The 21647-nt window shown below is 53.7% G+C and overlaps 9 protein-coding genes across 9 annotated transcripts; 3 read left to right on the top strand and 6 right to left on the bottom strand.

Moving 5' to 3' along the window:
* Positions 1–717: 717 nt before the first annotated feature.
* On the bottom strand, positions 718–2104 carry CC84DRAFT_562937 (uncharacterized protein). The gene is made up of 5 exons (XM_018186701.1): positions 1852–2104; positions 1769–1805; positions 1649–1722; positions 1218–1597; positions 718–1166 (listed from the first exon to the last, which is right to left on the bottom strand). The coding sequence occupies exons 1-5, from the start codon at positions 2005–2007 to the stop codon at positions 848–850; spliced, it is 966 nt and encodes a 321-aa protein (XP_018038595.1). The 5' UTR covers positions 2008–2104; the 3' UTR covers positions 718–847.
* A 456-nt stretch (positions 2105–2560) lies between these two features.
* CC84DRAFT_1087312 (carboxylesterase) lies at positions 2561–4123 on the bottom strand (the record flags this gene model as incomplete). The annotated part of the gene is made up of 2 exons (XM_018174197.1): positions 2561–2906; positions 2979–4123. The coding sequence occupies 2 exons, from the start codon at positions 4121–4123 to the stop codon at positions 2561–2563; spliced, it is 1491 nt and encodes a 496-aa protein (XP_018038594.1).
* A 782-nt stretch (positions 4124–4905) lies between these two features.
* On the top strand, positions 4906–5479 carry CC84DRAFT_1257125 (uncharacterized protein; the record flags this gene model as incomplete). Its single annotated transcript, XM_018184699.1, has 1 exon — positions 4906–5479. The coding sequence occupies exon 1, from the start codon at positions 5027–5029 to the stop codon at positions 5477–5479; it is 453 nt and encodes a 150-aa protein (XP_018038593.1). The 5' UTR covers positions 4906–5026.
* A 170-nt stretch (positions 5480–5649) lies between these two features.
* On the bottom strand, positions 5650–6944 carry CC84DRAFT_1162213 (uncharacterized protein). The gene is made up of 3 exons (XM_018177940.1): positions 6708–6944; positions 6325–6589; positions 5650–6271 (listed from the first exon to the last, which is right to left on the bottom strand). Exons 1-3 carry the CDS (start codon positions 6843–6845, stop codon positions 5907–5909), a joined length of 768 nt encoding a protein of 255 aa, XP_018038592.1. The 5' UTR covers positions 6846–6944; the 3' UTR covers positions 5650–5906.
* Positions 6945–7367: 423 nt separating this feature from the next.
* On the top strand, positions 7368–9282 carry CC84DRAFT_1087491 (uncharacterized protein; the record flags this gene model as incomplete). The annotated part of the gene is made up of 2 exons (XM_018174205.1): positions 7368–8269; positions 8316–9282. The coding sequence occupies 2 exons, from the start codon at positions 7368–7370 to the stop codon at positions 9280–9282; spliced, it is 1869 nt and encodes a 622-aa protein (XP_018038591.1).
* Positions 9283–13335: 4053 nt separating this feature from the next.
* CC84DRAFT_562896 (transcriptional coactivator/pterin dehydratase) lies at positions 13336–14327 on the bottom strand. Its single transcript, XM_018186700.1, has 2 exons — positions 14105–14327; positions 13336–14009 (listed from the first exon to the last, which is right to left on the bottom strand). Exons 1-2 carry the CDS (start codon positions 14122–14124, stop codon positions 13490–13492), a joined length of 540 nt encoding a protein of 179 aa, XP_018038590.1. The 5' UTR covers positions 14125–14327; the 3' UTR covers positions 13336–13489.
* A 1104-nt stretch (positions 14328–15431) lies between these two features.
* Positions 15432–16476, top strand: CC84DRAFT_1185151 (uncharacterized protein; the record flags this gene model as incomplete). Its single annotated transcript, XM_018180788.1, has 4 exons — positions 15432–15503; positions 15574–15601; positions 15679–15914; positions 15961–16476. 4 exons carry the CDS (start codon positions 15432–15434, stop codon positions 16474–16476), a joined length of 852 nt encoding a protein of 283 aa, XP_018038589.1.
* Positions 16477–18037: 1561 nt separating this feature from the next.
* On the bottom strand, positions 18038–18694 carry CC84DRAFT_1257121 (uncharacterized protein; the record flags this gene model as incomplete). The annotated part of the gene is made up of 2 exons (XM_018184698.1): positions 18038–18518; positions 18571–18694. The coding sequence occupies 2 exons, from the start codon at positions 18692–18694 to the stop codon at positions 18319–18321; spliced, it is 324 nt and encodes a 107-aa protein (XP_018038588.1). The 3' UTR covers positions 18038–18318.
* A 1043-nt stretch (positions 18695–19737) lies between these two features.
* On the bottom strand, positions 19738–21501 carry CC84DRAFT_1085882 (serine protein kinase-like protein Sky1; the record flags this gene model as incomplete). Its single annotated transcript, XM_018174126.1, has 3 exons — positions 19738–20178; positions 20230–20491; positions 20540–21501. The coding sequence occupies 3 exons, from the start codon at positions 21499–21501 to the stop codon at positions 19738–19740; spliced, it is 1665 nt and encodes a 554-aa protein (XP_018038587.1).
* Positions 21502–21647: the final 146 nt, after the last annotated feature.

The following is a 21647-nucleotide window of genomic DNA, read 5'->3' as shown; positions in this document are numbered from 1 at the left end:
AGACAGTGCTAATTGAATATCGCACAGCCATCTTCCCTAATGTACAGCCGTATATTCGTCATATTACCCGTTCTATGACCGAATGTGACCGAAGCTATTTCGTACGCGGTGCAGTCTCACCCTAGAAACGATTAGGATTTTGGATACTCTACGATTATGTAAATTATACCTTACGCCAGGCACGTCGTCTGACTAGAGCATGGTCTGTACCAGTGTCTGCAGCTCCTCCGTTTGCGATAAAACCTTCTTTTTGTAGATAGCAACATTTCTACCTCTGCTGATCTCGGGGCTGAGCAAGAAACCGTCAATCATCGTGTACGATGTTGCGAAATAGATGCGGTACGCCTTCACCCAGTCCCTTTTAGTATACGATCGAATGTCTGTTTTGACAAGATCAATGAAGACAGAAAGCAGCTGCCCTGTGACTCCCAGAACAGCGTGCAGGGTGGCAGGAGATTGGCCGTGCACTGTTTTCTGACTCGATCTTTGGGTTGTACGTCCGTCGGAACTCTCAACGGCCTCCATGGTAGGTAAACGTGGTCGACTCTCGTCGGAGTGAATTTTTGCAGGGGCGCAAGTAGGGGCATCCTTGGGCAAGACAGAGGCTGCACCCAGTCTGGGCCAATGGATTGTCAACAATGGTGGGTGGTCGCAAGAGGCGACTCCACAGTCCGCGTGGGGTCATTTATGGGAGCGGGCAGTACCAACGTGAGGGTGAGCTCAAGTGTCCACTGCGTCGCGCTCATTTCTTGCCCACTAGCGATTATTTGTCAGTAAATGAAAGATTTGGCCTGAGCTAGTGCCGCTGAGCCCTGAGCGTTGGTGTCCTCGGGTGCCTATAAGAGACCTAACCACCAGGCATCTGCACCATTTCCTCAACCGACGACACCTTCATATCAGGTCGAGTCTCCCGATGGTAAGATCTCTGTGGCAGCTCAGTAAAGGTGCGATGTTTCTTCGCCCCTCGCGGAAGAGCCTTGATCCAGCTCCATAAAACGGATACTGCTGGCTTCGATGTCGCCAAGCACGCGCAAAGTATACCAACTGCGCACTCTACAACTGAAGCAATAATAAGCACAGTATTGGAGAAAGCCTGGCTCATGTCGCGTCCCTTAGCTAGCGCGACTGAGAGAAGGATGGCGTTGGCCCATGTCCCAGCCGTTGCACTGCAGTCTACGATTAATGTACTTCCTCCATTAGAGATCACATCGACTTACAGGAAGCCCATGCAAAGAATGAAAGTTAGTGCTGCTTTTTGTGAGCGCTGGACACGCAGCTTCAGTAGGTACGGAAGTGGCAGGACAAGGATGGACATGTCGGCGATCGTATTCAGCCATGCAACGACCACATGCGCAATCTTTCCAAACTGGAAGTCCGCAAGGCGAAGATGAGGGATCCTCTTCTTGTTTGTGAAGATGATTCCATAGAACGTGAGGTCGATGGTCAAAAAGCAAGGGACCAAGTACAAGAAGCACACCCACCATGCGATGCGAAAGTGGAGATTGTCGAGGGTGAAGACCTGCTTGTACAAGAAGAGAACAGCCAATTTCACAGAGATTGTGGTCGCTGCTCGAAGCCCTGCGAGAGCGAAAAACACCTAGACTGTGTAAGCAATAAGTCGTGCTATAGAGCCAGAAAGAATTCGTACGTTGTCGAAGAGAATCTCATCATGGCGGCTTTGGTTCAGATAGACGATATCGGAACAAGCACCTTTTATAACCACTTGAGATTGTAAGCAACCGTCAAGGAACAGCTGTTGAATGCTTACACCATAAGGCGATAATATCTTTCACAAGTACGTCCACCTGGTTTGGTCAGCGCGGAAGCGCGATGCGAAATCTAAGTGCTTGCGTATGCAAAGTATAGTAAACAGTCGTATGCTGTCAAGTGGGCTTTCCTTATCCTCCGCGACCCCTCATGCAAACACAGACCGGCCGTGGTCAGGAAGAAGGCCAACGCGATGGTCGTTTCGACTTCAACGGTCTTCTCCAACGGCGGAGTAGACATCGACCCCCTGGAGAGGCTTGCTACACGGGCCAATCGTCCTCGTTAGGTCCGGTCGAGGTTCTGGTATACCCTAGAAGAAGTCCAAGTGAAAGGTTCTAGGCGCGATGGCAAGATCCGCACTGTGTTTCAATTAAAACTAACGTTGTGACGCGGAATTGATGAATGCAAGTCGAACGAAAGCATAGGGAAGAAATTTAAACATTCCAATTGCTTGTGTTGCGCGTGGCTTTGACGCCAGGATCCTTCGAAGGATCACGCCAATGGCGGGACATGAGGCTTGTGTTGTGCGACATTTGACATCCCTGGGGCGCAAACGCGCACACTACATGAATATCGGTGAGAGACGCTGTGCCCAGTAGTCTGGTCCACGGCGCCTGCTGCGACTGTGCTCCCGCATTTACCGAAAGCCTAATAGAAGGAATGTGGACAAGTCGCAAGTTGAAACATACTGAGTTGCGATCGTTAGCGAGTCGTGGCATCTGAAAAAGGATCGTATACGCGAGTAAGCACGATATCGGTGTTCTCCGTTGCACAGTGTCAGACCAAATGGTCTTTAGCACTTGTCCTCCCATGCTTGCAACTCTCCTATAGCATTCCTGGCCACTGTGCCATTGCTCGCAAACCACCTTACGACACCATATTCTTCCGTGAATGTTGGCCAATTCTGCCCTTTTAATCCCGATAGCGGATCGTCGATAAACGCTCGATACGCGTCTTGCATCGCTTCGCTGACCGCGATTTGGTACGGCGTCGACGCGCCTCTGTAGTTGCCATGGGTGCCGAATTGCATTGGCTGCTCCGAACCGTGGTATGCCCCCATCCACGGCCGAGGAGAGATGTTGCTGAAGTTTCCGGCGTACATGTATCGGTATGTGGGGAGACCAGCCGCAGCACGCAGTCTGTGAGAGTTTTAGCATGACAAATTAACTGCACGTATCCTTTTCAGGATCAGCAGGTTACAAAATGCTTACTTTGACGTCTTGAACGACGGACAGAGGAAGAGCGCCTGGAACCAGTAGTCTGCCAATGCTTGATCTTCCGCACTTGGTCCGTCAGCGTTGTATGTCACGAAGCCTACGCCCTCGTTCTGGTCAATTCCGACAATCGCAGGCACTTTTGCGATCCTGCCTTCCAGTGCCCACTTCGTCAAGTTCGAGGGCACGATCTTCTCATCAGCTGAGGAACCGAAAGCTAACGGGGGCACTCCCCCACCGTTCAGGTTGTCAGCTATGACCTTCTCGATCGTCGCGGCGTTGACCTTCTTCATGCACGAGAGCTCAGCTGCCGCATCGGTCCGATTTCCACAGCCTACTTGCGTAGCCACGTAAGAGAAATTAGAGAATTTGGGACCGGAACCGTCTTCGATGAACGCTGTGCCAGAATTCATGATGAGACCTTGAACAATGGGATCTTCATGCCAAGCGAAGTTGTAGTAATCGACCTGTTCTGCACCTGACGATTGACCCCATATCGTAATCTTGGAACTATCACCCCCAAATGCCTCTATATTATCTCGAACCCATTCGACAGCAAGTCGTTGGTCAAGCAACCCCAGGTTCTGGTTCGTGGCCCCTTCCGCGTTCGGGTACCCAAAGATGTTGCCTCGCGAATTTGGTTTTACAACGATCAAGTCCTTCGTCCTTTGCACCCACTGTGTCGGGATCGTATATGGCACATCTTGTCCTCCCGTGTACCAACCTCCGCCATAGAAGAAGATGACAACCGGCAATTTAGTGGCGTTCGTGGGTGTCCACAGGCTTAGCGTCAGACAGTCCTCACCGGTTTCCTTGTTTTGGATACTGAGTTCAGGGCAATCCATATTCTCCAGGTTGGGGGTGAGGACCTCGGGTTGCGTACATGACCTCCCATAGGCGGTCGCGTTGACGGGCGACGAGAACCTTTTAGCGAGAGGAGGCTCCCAGCGAAGATCGCCGACTGGCGGCTGTGCATAAGGTATGCCCAAGAACTGACGGACAGACGAGAAGTTCGCGTCGATGAGGCCGTTGACAAGCGTTCCACATGGCAGCTTTACCCTTGTGTATCTCTGAGGATACGAAGCGTATTGCCCACTAGCGATCCATGGTAGGGAGAGCGATAACAACAGGAAGGGACGCATGATCGCTAGACTGGAAGCTGCGTGGGTCGGAACACAAAGGAAAGGAAGAGACGACGTGACAGCGAGCGTTCAAAAGGCATCTTTATTCCTTCGCAGTTCACGTAGTCTCATCGAAGCGACTTACAAACGACTATCGGGAGCCAGGACTTCCATCATTCTTCCTGACCCTAACCCTTACAGCAAACCAGTTAAGGTATAGCCTCCCCGTAGGCTAGCTGCCATTGGCCTTACACTTGCGCGAGGGCGGCCTCAAGTGCGCAAATGTGCTCATATAGATTGCTCGTTAATCTAGTGCGATGACAACGGACGCAAGCCTGGTTTCCGTACCGGTGGACGGAGATTCGGTGACGGGCTAGGCTAGGAAAAGTTAGCTTGGGGGCCCGTTACTACGCGCCATGTTGAACCCTTCCATCGTTCCAGGAGGTGATGTGAAAATGAACATTCAAGATTTAAGACGTGCGATGCTGGCAGAGACGATTCAGTACCCGCCAAGTTCTAGAGCTGCAAGAGAAACAATGTGTTTGCGATCACACTAAGTCTGTCTTTCCCCAGGCCCAACACCGCGCAAGTGCACTCATGATGCGTGCTGGTACCATGAATCGCCTTTCAGCAAGCAGTCGTAACGACAGTAAGGTATAGCAGAGAGCTGTTAAAATGATTTGGTAACCTGGTATGCCTCATTGTGGTCCCAACGTCCGCTGGGCCGTACCGAAACTTCAAAATGACTTCTTCTCCAACGACTTTCGTGAACCACACTTTCATGTTAAGAGTCTTTATAGTTCCCCAGGAGTGTTATCTTTCCAAGCCAGACACTATTACAGCTTCACCACACAGCAGCTTCCAACTCAAGACACTTCCACACCACCTACCAAACTCACCCAAGGACTCTCATCATGAGCCAAAATGCCTTCCAATCTCGAAACACTTCATGACGCGCTCACAGCGCGCTCTATCGCCTGTACCCTCAGCGACGAAGACTCTTTCATACTGTCCTTCACCGCCACACCCCTCTCCTACACCCTACGCATTGCAGGCCACAGACCCAGCACCATAGTCCTTGTGCTCAACCTCTCCACATGCGTCACACTCCTCTACGCTCGCTCGCACGGTGCAACCCAGGCGGCGTCAGATAGAACGGACATGCTGGTGGAGGCAGGCTACGTCGGGGTGCAAGAGGAAGACGACTTCATGCCGCAGATAATTCGGTTGTATGATTTGTCAAAAGTGCAGGACAGAACAGCGTTGGTGAAGCGCATACTGCTGATGCGGGATTTGGAGAGGAAGTTCAAAGCGCCGTTCGAGGAGGGGAAGTGGATGGGAAAGCAGAAGAGTTTTTATAGCGGTTACGCCGCCTGATTCACCACCCAAGGGTGCTTTTGCGAAAAGCTGGGTGGATGTGGAGGAGGATGAAGTTAGTAACATGGGGATGTACGCCGGGACGCTGCGAGAACTTGGGTGTTAGAATGGTGCAAAATCTTCGTATAGTTTCTCACATGTGCTACTAGTTTTAATGCATTTCGTATTACCTGGAGTTGACTGGTAGCCAAAGTGTGGCCTGGGTCAACATGTGCGCCCAAGCTTATGTAGTGGCACTCTACGCTGTAATTAATCGCATTGCCTTTCGTTGTATCCATAAAACACCAATGGGTATCATGCCATCTCAAAACGCCGTTCACTATGCACCTTCGGCACTCCTTCGCGCCTCGTTCACGCCGCCCAGCATGTTCCCCAGCCAGCCCTCGTTCCTTGGTCGACGGCCCGGCCGAAATTTACCAGCAGAGTCCTACTCGTACGTGTTCTCATACGGATCCGCGTCGTCTACATCGTCATCTTCGCCATTGTCGAAATACTGCTCGGCATTGTAGTCGTCGTCCGCCTCCTCCGAATCACTCGACACGGCGGACCAGTTATCCTCGTCGTCACCCTTCTCTTTCTCTTCCTCGTCTTCAGCGGCCTCGTCCTCGTCGAGCTCGTCGTCTTCGTCGTCAGCGCGCGCTTCGGCTTCACGTGTGCGGCCCTCCTCCTGCTCGATGTGCTGCTGGATGGAGGACTTCTCATTGATCTTGGTAGTCACGGCGAGGACGCGCTTCTTCTTGCTGCTGCCGCGATCGAGGTACTGGCGGAGTTCGGGTGGGAATAGCTCGTGGACTAGCACGGGTGTAAGCGGATGTGCGCATTTCGTGCCATGTACGCGAGCTCACCGAAGGGGCGCGTGTCAAGCTTGGGCACCTTGCGGACCCGCTTGTGATATCTGGCCGAGTAGGTCTCGTTGCCGACGAAGGGGTCAAACAGCGACTCGTCGGTAGGAGCCATGTCGCCAGCCCTGCGCTTGAGGCCCGTCTTCATGCCGTCGTTCAGGACGGTGAAGAAGTCGCCGTTGTGGACACGGTCGCGGATGGCGATGTAGTGCTTCAGCGTCGTCTTCTCATAATCGGACGGCGGAGGCGCCTGTGCTGGCGGGGCGCTCTGTCTGGTGTCTCAGCAGGTGTCGAGTCGCGCGGACAGCCGGCGCATCGGCGCAATCAAGTGAGGCCCTCGCCACGAATCCATGGCCCGGAAAAAGCACGCAGAATCCAGAACTTACAGGAAACAAGTCGCCGGGTCCTTTCTGGAGCTCGAGGCCCGTCAGGTCCCAGGCCATCTCGGTGCCTGCGATCATGACTGTGCCTGGAGCGCTGCGCTGCCCGCCGCCGCGCGCGCCACCGCGTCCTCCGCGAGACATGATGATGTTACTTGGTGAGTGTGTGCTGTAGAAAAGTTGCGCTTCAGGTGTGGAGGCCGCGCAGCCGACGTCAGCAGACGTTGGGCAAAGTCATGGTCGAGTCAAAAATTTAGGTTGCGCGACCCTGCAGCAGCTCCAGCCGCGGCCTTTGCTTGGTGGGGCACCGCCGCCGAATGCCCCGCCCGCGCTCTCTCTCAATCCATCATACCCCAGCTACTGTAACTTTGCCCTCGGTACTGCCTCTGAGGGCGGTATCCAGTCGTCGCACTCGCTACACAGCGAGCGAGCCTTGGCCCATCCCTCACACTCGGGACCGTACCTCAACAGATGGCCCCGCACTGAAAAAACTGTTGCCGGACGAGACAGGCCCACGCCTACTGAGCACGCGCCCAGGCCCTTGCACAACGCGCAGTCACATGAGAAGAGCCAGAACCTTCTACTATTGGTTGTCAGCCTCTACACATTACCTACCCAGCTCTGCTATCCACTGCCCAACTCCTTCGTCTGCATAGCCCTCCCAACATGGCGCAGGCTCCAGCTGCTCTCTTCGCGGAGCTCTCTGCACACTTACAGGCGGTAGACGAGGACCCAACCACAACACTAGACGCAGATCTGCTGGAGAAATGCGCTCTCTTTGCAAGCACTGCCGACTACCGAGCACGAATATGGCAGGAAACAGGGCCCCTGTTTCTCCAAATCGCCGCCCTGTTGCCAAAACTCCAGCAAGATCCATCGCCACTCATCCACTTCGTCGTCAAGCTGACTGCGCCATATCGGTTCGAGCATATCAAGGATGTTGACTTCGAGATTGGTTTAGACTTGCAGGCGACGCCAGTTCATGCTCTCATTCTCACTCTCCTGGAGAAGGCGGCTGCAGGAAGCAACGATGCGCAAGCACTTGCCAATCGACCAACCGTAATGGCTGCTGTCGTGCGCCTGTGGCTTTGCACGTCGAATACCGGGGTTGCCACCCAGGCTGGGGACCTCCTTATATCATTACTACGCGCATCAAAGAACGAACCAGCCACCGTCTCTGGAGAAGCACCACTGCACACTTACGGCGCTGGTCCGATGTGGAGACGTTTGTTTGCCGACCGTGACATTGTCGCTCTATACTACCACTACACCTCTTTAAAGACTCTACCCAGTCCGCCGCTACCTTTTCTGAGCAAGCGGGACAAGACGGTTTCGCAGGCACGCCTCTTGACTTGGCTACCCAAAGTTGGGGCGTTGGACTGGAGCACCATCACCTCAAGTCTTGGACTGGACATTGAAAAGGAGGTTGGGCTAGCTGAAGGGCAAGGGCTGCTTCATTATGCTTCATCGAAGATGGTGGACACGGAGGACGATATTCTGATGCACATGACGCTCATCAACTTCTTCCGTGATCTTATTGTCACGGTCAAGACAAAACCCCACCTTACGTATGTATCCCTGCAACGTCCAGCAAATGCAGCTAACGAGTCCCAGGCACTATGACTCCAGTCTGTCGTTGGACTTCTTGAAGGAGCAAAACATACATAAGCACATCATCGATTTCCACATCAGTGATAACCCTGGTCTTGACCACTCCTTCCTAAGCCCACGTACAGCGCAGTACATCAGCGAGTATGCAAGCACCTACCCAGAGAACTTCGAGAACAGTGCCGAGCTACCGGCCGTGCGAACATATCTGCACCGCAACATCCGCAAATGTGAGCCGCACGACCTCAGCATACTCGCCGCGATGCCGCGTGCTACACTCATCCCTCGTAATGGCACGGGCCTCGCATGGGACGACTGCATTCTGCTCGACATTCCTCTGACTCGCACGAACCCCGACGCACTGAAGACATTGGCCGCTGTATTTCACGGACCCCCAAAGCAGGAGATTACCTTTCCACAAATAGAGACTATAGGTCTCGACGTCAAACGCATAGAGATCGAGTCTGTCTTCGCCCGCCTTCTCACCTCTCAGTACTACAGCAAACACCCCTCCTTGTTTTCCGACCTCGTCACGCACGCTTCCACAATAGCAATGAAAGAGAACGCTTTGGCGGCCCTCGTACTGCTTCGTGCTATCATCACATCATCATGGTCGACAACACCTCTCCCAGATCTCATCCCGGCGTCCAATAGGACGTATACCCATCTCCAGAACTTTCCTCGTACAGGCCTCGATCTCATTCTGGATCCCGCCCGCAGCGGCAGCGTTTTGCCTGCGCTCCTGAAGCCCGCGACAACATTCTCTAATCTTGTGGGTGGGAGAGGCGACGCAGAGAATGCAGCCTACCAGGTCGCGGTGGCACGCTTCGACGTGCTGAAGGCGCTGGGACAGAGGCTGGAGCAAGATGGCGGCAGAGACGATGTGCTCCAGATGATCAGGCGGCGTGTCAGTGAGGGTCCGTGGGGCGTTGGTGGAAGCGGGGGTAGCAGAATAGGAACCTTGGACTTGTGAGCGTGGGACGTTCCAACTTCCAACATATTGGAGGATGGGGTTAGCTTGTGCCCAGCACAGTGCGACAATCAGATGAGCATCAAAGCTATACAAATATAGTCCCCAGAGATACATATAAACCTGGACAGCCTCGCAAATCAAAAGCCCCATAGGCCCAGTCGGGCATGATTGACCGTTCGGTGAAATCGTTTGGGTTCCCAGGGATCTGTCGGAGCAGCCGTCGTTGAACACTAGCTCTGCAGGAAAGCTACCGTAGAACTATAGTGCAACTTCCGGGTTCTTTTCTCTTCTTTCTACGCATAGGTTTGGGGGTGCTGTTCGAATCCCTGGCGTTGGCTGTAGAACGGTCCCTCCTTTCAACCCGACCTTCCTTCCTTCTCCTCATTATATAAGACAAGCTGCTCTTGTCTACAACCTTCATCACACTACTCACCTCATCCCGCCATTTCTAACTCTTAATCGAAGCTCTTCATGCTATATTCCCGTATTTCTATAATTGTTACTCCGCCTTGCAGAGACCTCAAAGTTCGCTCTATTCTGCCAGGATCAACTTCCCAAGCTAGGACATACACGACAGAGAAGCCAAAGCAATGTATGGTATCATGCGTCTATATCAAGGGCTACAAGGGTTTCCCATAATGATAGAGTTTGGAGGAAATATCAGTCTGAGGAGAAAGTATGGCGGCCCTAACAGAACGATGCCATCGGCTCCAACAGCCGCACTAGGGAGACATGTTATAGAATTGAGCTTGCGAGCTTTGACTAGGTGTCTATCTCGCACGTTCTGAAGACTGCGCGCAGAGTCCCTCGACGCTGACAAAAGATATACGAGCGCATTCAGGAGGTCGACTAATCCCAACCTAAAACTCCCGTCGGTGAGCGTTTGACAGGAAAACTGACATACCTTTCCAAAGCTTGGTGAACGTCAACACATGCTCTAGAGTGTCTAAGTGCTTTTCTTCACGCACAAAGTTTCTCGGGCGGATATTCTTCACCAGAATGAAATCGAGTCTCCTCATCTCCGAGTTTCCTTCCAAGACGCAGACCATAACAACTAGTCTCGGGACGCCAAGCTGTTTTTCAGATAGATCCGTGATCCATGCAGCCCATTCATCACTTCAGCATGGGCCAATAAACGATTTCACAACCAGTTCCAAGATCAGCCCAGTCATTCCTGTTACAGAAATGTACCGGTCCGCGCAGAGACACTACTGTCACTGCTTCCACCTGTCTCTATATAAATACCCGTCGCTGACTCTTATCCGCCACTCTCCACTATAGAATATCCTGGATACTTTGCTGTGTCAGGGATACGGGAACGATATCTACGATTCTCCGCTCTCAAGTACTTTACGAGCCAAGAACATAGGCTAGTTTTTCTGTCACTTGAGTGTATCCCTACCACTCACACCTTCAATAGGGTATCGTCTCACACCACGAGCGCCAATCTCCCCACTCTCCCTACGGAACTCTTGCAGCAAGTCGTAGAGTATACTCGGGTCGATGATCAGATTGCGAAAGGCACTACTATTCCTGCGCTACGTCTGACCTGCAAAAGCCTTTACGTTGAAATGAACCGCCTTTGCTCCAAGCTCCATTCTGCTATGTTAGCGAATGCAGTCTTCGACCCTGGGTATTGGGACAATGCTATGGATGGAATCAATCCACCAACGCTTTTCGACCGCTGCGCTTGCTATCATTTTAAGAAGTTTCAGACACTCGGTGTTCCTCATCAAACACACAGTGCTCCCCAAGAACGCGTGGTACAGTGGTATGACGCCCCCATCTCACAAACGTCCCAGTCAGCCGCCCACTCGTTCGATGCCTGAACTTTCAGTACTGCCGCACGTTCATCATCTCTTGCCCTGTCCCACACTGCGGGCAGCGGCATTCTTGACTACTGCTACATTTGTATTTCCGTACCACGGCAAACAAAGGGATAATGATCGGTGAGCCTAGGGATCGAACTCTCGCGTGTTCGACTTCCTTTGGGCATGGAAAAGGTGCCAGGCAGGTGGTCCATACATTAGTGCAGATTGGGGCAATCACAGAACGGCGTTACTTGAAGACAGTGTCGGCGGTTATCAGGTGACGATGACCGCGTGTCAGCATCAGTCGTATGCTTTCCGATTATGCAGCGGCGAGACTTGCGGTCGAGTCGCGGTGTCTATATTTATTCAGACTGGATAAGTTTGGGCTTCATTTGCGACAGAAATTCTCCAGGGACCGTGGTATCAGGAACGCGGGGTGTCATTGATTGAACGTGTTGGTGAAGGCTGGGTATCGCACATCTAGACATCCACCATTGTGCTTTTGGCAGCTCACGGCGAAAAACACTATAGCGCAAGTATGATTCTGCTAAATTTCCAGGCTCGTATAATGAAAACACCGCAATGCTTATCAATTCATTTCTGCCTCGTCTCTCCCAGCGAACGTCCTGCTATCCTCGTTCGAACACTCCACATTGGCCATAAGCTTCTGCTCACCATCTACACTTGGTTACTATGGGCGCTATAATTGAAGATTCTGCTCCGCTTCCGCGCAGGCTTCCGCCCCCGCACCTTCGCTCTCGCAGCTCGTATAGGCGCCATGCTGCGGCCGGTGCTCGTACGAGTTCTGACCACAACCTCGCCTCCACAATCTGGAGGGTCATGATTGCAGTTACAGACCCTCCTCCAAGATACCTGTATCACTCCCACTAAGCCATAGCAAAGCCGGGAATCTCGCGGAAGAGGCACTTAGAAAACTTGACTCGATACAGTCCTCCGAGCGAACAAAGCAGAGGTCGCGTGTCCCAGGCAAAATCGCAAGATCTCAAGCGCAGGAACGACACAACAACGCTACTCCCCTCGGGGTATAAGTTGCGCGAGATGGGAACTCTACAGCGAGTTGAGTAAGCCGGGCTAACTGCGTTGGGATGCTAATGTGAAAGGTGGTTGGTGGTGGGTCAGTTGACGGCACAGTAGGGCAAGGTGTACGTCCTAGTGTGTGGGGATAGATGACATAAGATAAGACGAAGATAGGTGAGGTACACCAAAGTGAGGCATGAGAAGGTTCCGCCGGTGTATTATGCACGGCGGACGAACGAGGTGGGTTTGCACATTGGCTGAGTAAGACTGAGCGGATGTACGCGGAGATAACTACGGCGTGGGCTGGAAGATTGTGTGAAGTTTTGTTGTCGTGCTCGAAGACGCATGCCACTGGTTGGCGTGAAGATAGGGGAGCGTTCTCGTACGAACTGAATTGCTGCGTTCGAAGGCATACACACCTGGCAGATACAACCTGTGGTTCACCCGGTTGTTCGGTGCATTTTCAAAATGGAAAGCCATGCTGTCCCCTATTCGTTACAAACCTCCGAAAGGTGTGTTGAATAAGGCGGATCCATCGGGTCCCGAGTTCTGTAGCGTCGATCGTCGATCCCATGCGCCATCGGATTGTGTGTGTGCGATTGAACACATGGGTCAATATCAAGTGCACTGGCTTCCTGCCAATCGAGGCACGGCGTTCGTATTAAACAGGGCGTATGGATACCTTCCGTAATACATGACTCATCCCTTGGTGATGACCGGTTGGGGGCTATATTTGAAGATGGTGTGTAGGCTTGGGATTTGTAACCGAGCTAAGCTCATTGGAGGGTTCAATGGCTTGTGCGATCTCTCTTGCGACGAGTCAATATAGAAATCGTTTATCACTCGTTCGCACCCTGATTACTCACGTTCTCTAGAGGGATTCGGCGCAGCACGGACTTGCATGCCCCCACGTGAAGGGAGTCGTTTCAATTTGCGAAGACGGTGGGAAACCATCGGTGGGCGTATGAGTAAACACACACTCGACCGAATTATCCAGGCCAAAGATGACTTCATCGACAGTAATTCGAAAACGGGCCCCCTGTTGTATTAAGTCGCGAGGTATTCAACAGCGGTATAATTGAATAGCTCTACAGACGAAGACCGATGGTGCTTACTCGCGCGGTTGCGGCCACAGCCGCTTTCCCGCTTTATCCTACACGCCACTGCGAGGAGGTTCGGGGGGCCGACGGAAGGCACGCATGGGTCAATAATGCAGCATCATCGCATACGTTCGAACAAAACACCTGGCTATTGTTGGCATGCATAATCTGTAGGGGACGCCTCATCCGTATTGACGCATCGTTCAGTCGATCCTGTCAGCTTGTAATGTATGAATTTCATTAAGACAGACTTCTGGTTCACTTCTTGAGACCAATTTCGTCAGCAGTCTGGTCACAGAATTCGGCCATCTCGACATCCTTGATGCTGAGCCCCTCCGGTTTGTGGGTAGTCCATTCGATGGTTACTTGGGAGTACAAATTATGCCAGGACGGATGGTGTCGCTTGACCTTGCATTCATCCGCAACAATTGACATAAAGCGCCACGCCGAAGCAAAACCCGGGAATGTAAATTGACGCGTGATGCCTTTATTTGATGGCGACAGCTTCCAATTAGAGAGCTTCGTCAGACGCTTGGGTAGGTCGGACGGTTGCTTGGCGGAGAAGACGACTCCTGCAAATTGATTGCTGTCGACATCGGTGTTGTTTGAAGAATGCGAGGTTGCGAGGGTGCGAGGAGCACACAGCACCCAACGACGAGAATGGCACAACTCGAGAGATGCGCGTGGTATCAGATGATTTGGTAGAATTTGACTCTGAAGTTGGCGCCGTAAAGATGCCCACGGCGCGGCGCGCAAGACGCGTCCGAAGACCCTTGGACTGAATGTCAGAGGAACGTTAGGTTCTGAGGTAGTCATGGAGATGCATGAGGGCCTTGCAGATCTGTCAGTCGACCCGCTTTCGGTGAAACGTACTGAGGTTGCGCCGCAAGCATGCCTGCCAATGTTGTCCACGGCTTGTTTCGACAGCAGTAAGAATGGCAATGACCGTTATAGCTGCTCGAAGAGTGATGCAGCACGCGATGCAGGGGCCAGAATGGAAATTGGCCTATGTCAGCGGCCCCCCAGAGAAGGCAAATGCCGTTGTAGGTCGGGCGAGAGATGATGGATGGTGGTTGGATGTGAATGCACGACGCTGCAAGGTGAAGGGATCAAAGTCCGCTGGGAACAAAGCGCGCTAACTCGCCCCGCAAAGTAATGTGCTACGGCACGACCAACTCGATGCAGAAACGGATTTTGGTGTAGCTAGATGTATTTCTCGCTCCGTCTGCGTGCCGCAGCGACGAGCGACTGGTTACTGAGCTGTACATGTGCGACGAGGGCACTAATCAAGACGCACGGAGCAGAGGTGACGATACTTGGAATAGCTCTACAGAGAGCAACACAATGCAACCAAGCCAAGCTGCTAGCAAAGAATACCCAAAGCGATGGGGCAGCAGTAGCGGATGCCCTCGGATCCAGGAACTTGCTGCTGCCGTAATGCAATGCATGCGGCATGCGTGCTAGCGAGGCACACGCTACTGGCGGAGCTCGCATGTCGTATGCTCCATCTAGTGACGACCGGATACGAACAATGTCCGGCAGACGCCAAGGCCAACGCCGTGAAAGAAAGTGTATTGGTCAGCAGTAGCAGCGTGCAAGACGCGCTGGAGCCGTGTCACGCATAATCGTCCAGAGTGCAGGCTTTTGGTGGCCTGCTGCCAGATGGGGTAAACGGAGGGATCACTATACGCGCGTAATGAATCGACGCACTGGGCCATGGGTCGCGTCTGCTGCGGCGTGGATGGAGGTGGTTGTCGGCTTGTTGGTTAGGTTCCAGGCATGGCCGAAGGGCCGAGGGCAGCGCGCGCAACCCATTACTTAAGGCGGCTGCTCCCCAACTTTGAACAGTCACCCATCAGTCATCAACCATTGACTAAGCCCAGCCGATTCCATCATTCGCGAGCGTGAGTACCTCCGCCCCAATGCGCCGCCCGCCCTCCACCTCTGCAAACATGGACGTCAAGTCCGCTGCGGTCGCGGGGCGCGGCGGACCCTGCCTGTGCCTGCATGGACCGCGAGGCAAGAGCTAACCGCCGCCAGCGTGCCTGCCCGCGCTGCCCTCCACGAGCACAGCGCGCCTGCCACCTCCACCTCTCTACGATCCGGCCTCCATACCGCACCACGCATACGGCCGCGCTTTGGTTGCTCTCAATTGGCGTCAACCAGGCTGCGTCCTCTGCCGCTCTCTCCGTCTCCATTGATGCCGACCGCCCTGCCCACGCTCTATCCAAGCATCCGCACCTATAACATGCAGCAACCGCCGGCCACTCACGTAAGCATGCCGTTGCCCTCTTGCTGACCTGGCCCGGGGCACGTCCAAGGACATGTGCTGACTACCGCAGGACCCAAAAGCGCCCACCATCGAGATGAGTCAGTCAAGTCCTCCCGTTTCCGTCGTCCAAGCCGCGACGTCGCGAAGCCCGATTACTAACACGCCCGCTGCACAGGCCTAAGAGAGCATCTGCTTGCTGCTGGCGCCGGCCAGAGCAGTGCGCCCCAACCCATGCAGCAACACCCTCACCAAAGTCCCCAGCAGCACGCCATCGACCCCGCCATCGCCGGCCAGCAGTACCAGATGAGCCAGGGCGAGACGGCCCATATGGGCGACCAGGGCCAAGCCAATGCGAAAGGCCGCCGCGAACTGAGCACATCGAAGCGCGCTGCCCAGAATCGCGCCGCACAGGTCTGCACCACCGCCTTATGACCCTGAGCTTCACTGACTCTCCCAGCGCGCCTTCCGCCAGCGCAAAGAAGAGTACATCAAACAACTCAAGGACCAGGTCAAAGAGTTCGAGCAGCTGTGCGAGCTTTACAAGACGCTCCAGACCGAGAATTATCAGCTCCGTGACTACATCATCAACCTCCAGTCCCGTCTTCTCGAGACCCAGGGCGAGGTCCCACCGGCACCGGCCGGCGTCGACCTTTCACGCCATGGCGAAGCGCCCAACCCCAATATGAACCAGGCTCCGCCGCAGCCTCAGCCCGACCATCAGGCGCAATCGCAACAGAACACGAACAACAGCAGCAACAACGGTGGCCTCTCAGACAGGCAGATCGGGGAGCTCCAGATGGCCGCTCAAGCAGCAGCCGCTGCGCAGCACGGCGGTCCGTCTCTGAGCAATGGCAAGCATCCCAATGATGGCTCGCCTTTCTCAGGCGACTATGCGGACAAGCGCCAGAAGACCGGAGACTCTCCAGCTTCAGGTCAGCAATTCCAGTCACCATACCCCAATCCTTATGCTTAGAAGCAGCAGGAGCCACCGATCCAAACGGCTTATAGCACCAAGCCGAGGATGTTCTCTTAAATCTCTGAGACGTGGACTGCTAGGGGAATCCAAGACGCGGAAGCTTTCTACCGGCCCCACCTTGTCTCCATGTTTTGTCTATTCCACGACTCCATGCATTGCGCAGCCCGCGGCTGCCGGTAACGGTAATTTCTTATACACGGCGCTACACGGCGGGACCTCTATGTTATACCATATTTCTTGGGGAGGGATGTCTCGGGGGTTATTGTTCAGAATTAGTGACGCAGCCACAAGGTGACTTGAGGTTTCAATTATCATGATCGCACGCATCTGTATGTTTATGATTGTTGCAATACAGAATATGAGGCGGTTGCTTTCGAGTTGTTCCGCTGCAGTGGATTCGTTTGCACGGGAAGTGGCGAGAGCCAAAGAGCGGCCCTGAGACCCACTTAGGTAAGCCGCAATGCTTACTGAGCCGTAAGGGGTACTTGATAAAGCATGGCTTGTGTCATGTGTAGGTTGCTTCTGCTGTCCGAGTGCCCGAGCTCTCTTATTGAGCCGAGAGTGTCACGGGCTCATGTGGCGGGCTGCACTACTGCGGCAACCTGTTCTTCCACAGACAGACCGACCTGGCCTGGGTTGACGCCACCAAGTTGGATCGATAATGTACTGTACGTCACTTGCTAGCTTCTTGAGCTCGCATTGCTAGATGTGGACAAAGGTAAACATTGTCGGATCTGCACTCAATGATCAGTAAGCAATGCATGTATCGCAGCGTCTTGTGTGCCCCCGCCACTGATTAGTACACGAGCTTTGAATCGATCAGTTGAAAGCGTGATTGGGCGTGGTGATCGTGTGACTGTCGCTTTTGGAGTTGCCCGTGTCCATTGTGGGTGGGGCATGAAAGCTCGTCTCCAGCAACAGCTCGATGCACATGTGCGCAATCAGAGAGAAGGTGCCCTGTTGTGAGCTTGCTAGCACATGTGTCTTTGCGGTGCCAACGCATCTCGAATCGGATTGTCAGAACGGGAGCTATCCCGGTCACAATGTCTGCAAGAAGGTGCTGGTGGCTGCAGAGCCTGGGGCGTTTGAAGTGTCCTTGGAACTTCTGCCGGCCTGCATCGTACTTGGCGGTACATATGTACGGGTAGTGTCTGTGCCGCAGCACAGCCACGGTGCGACCATTTTCTTCCACTTCAACCTAAACTTCGCCGGTATGTTTGAATTGATCACGCTGAGGGCCAAGTTCCAGCATCTGTGGGTTCTTTGACACATGAGCTTGTGAGTTCACTCGAGTATCATCTGTACGCGGTACCGGTACTTCCAAGCCCACCGCTTGGTGTGCCGCTCTCTGCCACAATCCACGATGGTGAACTCCGCTTGTCTGGCTCCTTGTACAATTGGAAGATTTGTACACTTCGTGGCTCATGTACTTCGAATTCTGTATTTCAGGTATGGATTACGCTAGATTCCGGAATAGAAGGTCACTCATAGTTTGATTGTATGGGTTTCCAAAGCATAAAGAGGACGAATATGGAGCAAAGAATGCTATGTCTTCCCTATTTTGGCTGTGAGGTGCCACGGTACATCAAGCAAGATGTTACACGAGACCATATTAGTGAAGATCCAGACATGCCGCAAGCTTACCGCCGTGGTATCGCATGAATCCCTTCACTCCCTGATCATACGGGGGGAAGAAAGGAGCCTGAACTCGCCGCTGGAAGCGAAGTCCTTCCCTACCCCGAATCGAGATAGGTCCTGACAGCCGTCAGTGTAGTTCACGCAAGATCCCAAAGAACTTGCGAAATATATGACGAGTGGATAGAACTGACATACTCACACTCAGAAGTCGCTAGAGAATCCGCCCTTTTCAGCCTCAACCCTGGCTGCCTGGACGCGCTTCCTACGCGCCTGCCGCTTGGCCACAGCGCACCAGGTGGTGATGCACATGCCGACAACGACGAGGAAGACGAGAAGACACACGAGACAGCGGACCGTGGCGGGATTTTTCTCGTACGCCCGGGCAAAAACGTGCTTGATGACTACGCAAAGTCAATACCCAGAGGGGCGAGAGTGAGCTGTGGGTATACACACCTCCAGCCCGCTTTGCCAGCTTGCCATTGGGATTGCACTCGAAGAGGGTAGGGCAGTTTCCGGGGAGCCAATCGGGTGGCGGCGGCGGGGGAGGGTCGTCGGGCTTGGAGTGGTGGTGACCCATTGTGATGGCGTGTGTCCGCTTTGTGGGAGCGTGGGAGTGCGGTATTGTAAAAGAAGAGATCGCGTAGTGGATAGATGGAAAAGAAAGATTGGTGCAAATCATGACTTGAAATGTACTGCCTCGCTGGCAAACGGAGAGAAGCGAAGATCACGGCGCGGTGACGCAATCTCATCGTTCAAATTGCAGATATGGGGTTGATTTGAGAGGCGGTAGCGGAGATACCGCACATGGTGCTCTTGCGTGGCAGCGTGCGTTTGCACTGAGCAGATGAACGTGATCAATTGACCGGAAGATCAAGCACCTAAGTTAAGGCTAAGACAATGGTTATGACCGACACTGGCCGCTGGGCAGGAGCCAATCGTTCCTTCGTTCTCACTCATGCCGCCCTCGACACTTCTGCAGGATATGTGCAAAGATGGGATATAAGTGGGTGGCGGTCATATATTGTTAGACTGGCGGATAAGCATAAGTCTAATCCTCTAAGCATGCAGAATGTCAAATCGCAGACCTGCAATATCCTGAGCAGCAACCGCACATCAAACACTCTCACCATCAATCCTGAAAAACGCACTCATAACTCATTCATTGCCTTTGAGCCCCAAGCCCGCATTGTACTCTGGCAACGAGAGACACATTCACACACACGAGCAAGCAACTGATCGAACAAGGAAGGATAGAGGCGACTCGATATCAGTTGGACTACACAACCTGTATTCTCATCGCCGCGCCGCGCCAAGCCAAGCAAGCAAGCAAGCAAGCAAAGTCCTCCTCGCACTGCACACAAGAGACGCCGTTGCCGACCCGCTAAACAGAAAGAAGTAATTCCTATCATTCCACTCCAGTCCATTCCAATTCGTTGCTGCAATTCCCGTCCTCTTGCCTGTATGCTCACCCGCTGTAGCCACGACCTCACGCAACCGTCCTCGTGAAAACCGCAAAGACAGACCGCCATGCAATTGGTTGTATCGTTTCGTCGTCACACATGTGTCTCAACACGCGCGCTGAGCAGAGCTGAGCCGCGCTCAAGGGATAGCTGAGCAAGTCTATCTCGTCTTCTTCACCTCCGTCGCCCAGCCCTCGATCCCCTCCCCTTTGCTACCTACTGCGATGTCCAAGCTCACGCTCTCCATCCCCTTCGTATCCTTCAAGAACGCATGGCCTGCCATCCCGCCCGCATTCGCCCGATCCACAGGCAGCAGCTCCAGCATCGGCAGCAAGAACTCTGCGACCTTCTTGCTCTCCTCGCTCGAGAAGTGGTATTTCTCGTGAAGCACGTCGGGCAGCGCCCAGTGGCGTAATCGGTGGATGTTGCGCAGCTCGCCTTTTCTATTGAAGATTTCTTGCGACCATTTGCCGGACATGCAGAGGGATTTGGGGAAGGCGCCCAGCAATTCGATGATCTGAGCGATATGGTCGTCGTCTTTGCCGTATTTTGTGCCGGATTGCGGGTCAAAGAGGTAGTCGCCTGTTATGAGCTCGAATACCTGGAGATTGTTATTTCACTTTCGAGTGGGGAAAGCATCCGATCGGCATACCATAGCGGCCATACTCCACACATCGGTACTCGCACCCCACTTTCCGCCCAAGATGACCTCCGGAGACCTGTATTGCCGGGTCTGGATGTCGTTGGTGAAGTGATGACCGACCCAGCACGCGTTGCCAAGATCTGCAATCTTGACTGATATAGTCTCGAAAGAGACGTCTTCGGCAAGCTTCTCTGCGGTCGTCTCATTCTTAGAGGAACTGCCGCTTGATTTGTCCAGGCTTATACCCGATACTTCTTTCGTTAGGAGATCACTAGGCGATACGTTAGCTAGGACATCTTTGTGAGGTGGAGAAGCGTACGCAGTCTTCTCGCGCTGTTTCTGCACGTCTTCGTCGCTTGCTGGTGGCTTAAGTCCAAGTCTTTCTGACATGGAAAGAGTGGCCGAGGGTGATGATGTGCCTGTGCCGCCACTCATTACATTGCCGTCTTGCGTAGGCGGACGCAGCGTTGCAGGTGACTCACTACCGGTGCTGTCGCTCACAATCTTATTGAGACTCTGTGTGCTGCCGGGGAAGCTGGCCAAGTCGGAGTGACTGAAGCTCGCATTGAGGGGACTAGGGAGCGGCTGGCTGCCGGTGATCAGCGTTCTACGCCTTCGCCGTCCATTTGGATTATTCCGCTCGCTGTCCTTTTTAAGATCGTCCTTGACGTATGTTTTTACGATCTGCTCGACGTCGCCGATTTCAATGAGCACGTTCTCCGGTTTCAGATCAGTGTGAATGATGCCACACTCGCGGTGGAGGTAGTCGAGGCCTAGCAATACTTGTTTCGTGATTTGCTTGACGAGCGGCATGGGTATGCCGCGATGGTTCCAGCGCTTTATGAGACCCAGCAGATTCTCTCCCAGCACCTCAAAAACCATGCACACATGCACACCATTGGGGCCTTTGTGGTTGAAGGAGTCGAGGAGGCTGACGACATGGGCGCGACCGGGATGGTCCTTGTTCGCGTCGACAACCTTCTTCAGCAACTTGATCTCGTCGAGGGCGGTCTCAGTGTAGTGAGCGGCGGAGCGGACAACCTTGAGGGCTACGTGCTTGCCCGTGGTGTTGTCGCGAGACAGCCAGACGGTGGAAAAGTGGCCCCAGCCCAGCTTGCGCACAATTGTATACTTGCCATCCTTGTACTCCTCGCCGACCTGAACGGGGTGGTAGCCGCCTTTGCAGTAGTCCTCGCTGTCCTCCTCGTCGGCCGTGTTCTCGGCCTCGTCGACCGACGACGACGAACTCGAGGGCGAGTTGCTCAATTGGTTCGCGTACATTTTGTGGTGGCCCAGCGGGGACGCGGTGGAGGGGGGCTGCTGCACACTGTGGCGAGTCAGCAAAAATTCAAATCCAGCCTGTCAACAGCGCGCGGGGGCGCTGACGGCAGGCAAGGCGCACGCTGCGGGGCAGGTGAAGGGAAAGG

Source organism: Paraphaeosphaeria sporulosa (assembly GCF_001642045.1).
Source record: "Paraphaeosphaeria sporulosa strain AP3s5-JAC2a unplaced genomic scaffold CC84scaffold_3, whole genome shotgun sequence".
In the NCBI taxonomy this organism is placed as follows: domain Eukaryota; kingdom Fungi; phylum Ascomycota; class Dothideomycetes; order Pleosporales; family Didymosphaeriaceae; genus Paraphaeosphaeria; species Paraphaeosphaeria sporulosa.
Note: the sequence above shows the minus strand (reverse complement) of the source record. Positions and strands in the feature narration are given on the sequence as shown.

Coding starts and splice junctions, on each gene's coding strand:
- CC84DRAFT_562937 (XM_018186701.1), bottom strand. CDS start 2,007: ATGTCTACTCCGCCGTTGGAGAAGACCGTTGAAGTCGAAACGACCATC. Junction 1,806..1,851: donor GTTTACTATACTTTGCATAC/GCAAGCACTTAG, acceptor TGACCAAACCAG/GTGGACGTACTTGTGAAAGA. Junction 1,598..1,648: donor ATGAGATTCTCTTCGACAAC/GTACGAATTCTT, acceptor TACACAGTCTAG/GTGTTTTTCGCTCTCGCAGG.
- CC84DRAFT_1162213 (XM_018177940.1), bottom strand. CDS start 6,845: ATGTCTCGCGGAGGACGCGGTGGCGCGCGCGGCGGCGGGCAGCGCAGC. Junction 6,590..6,707: donor GACCCGGCGACTTGTTTCCT/GTAAGTTCTGGA, acceptor GACACCAGACAG/AGCGCCCCGCCAGCACAGGC. Junction 6,272..6,324: donor GCTTGACACGCGCCCCTTCG/GTGAGCTCGCGT, acceptor CACCCGTGCTAG/TCCACGAGCTATTCCCACCC.
- CC84DRAFT_562896 (XM_018186700.1), bottom strand. CDS start 14,124: ATGCTTGCGGCGCAACCTCA. Junction 14,010..14,104: donor ATGCTTGCGGCGCAACCTCA/GTACGTTTCACC, acceptor TCTGACATTCAG/TCCAAGGGTCTTCGGACGCG.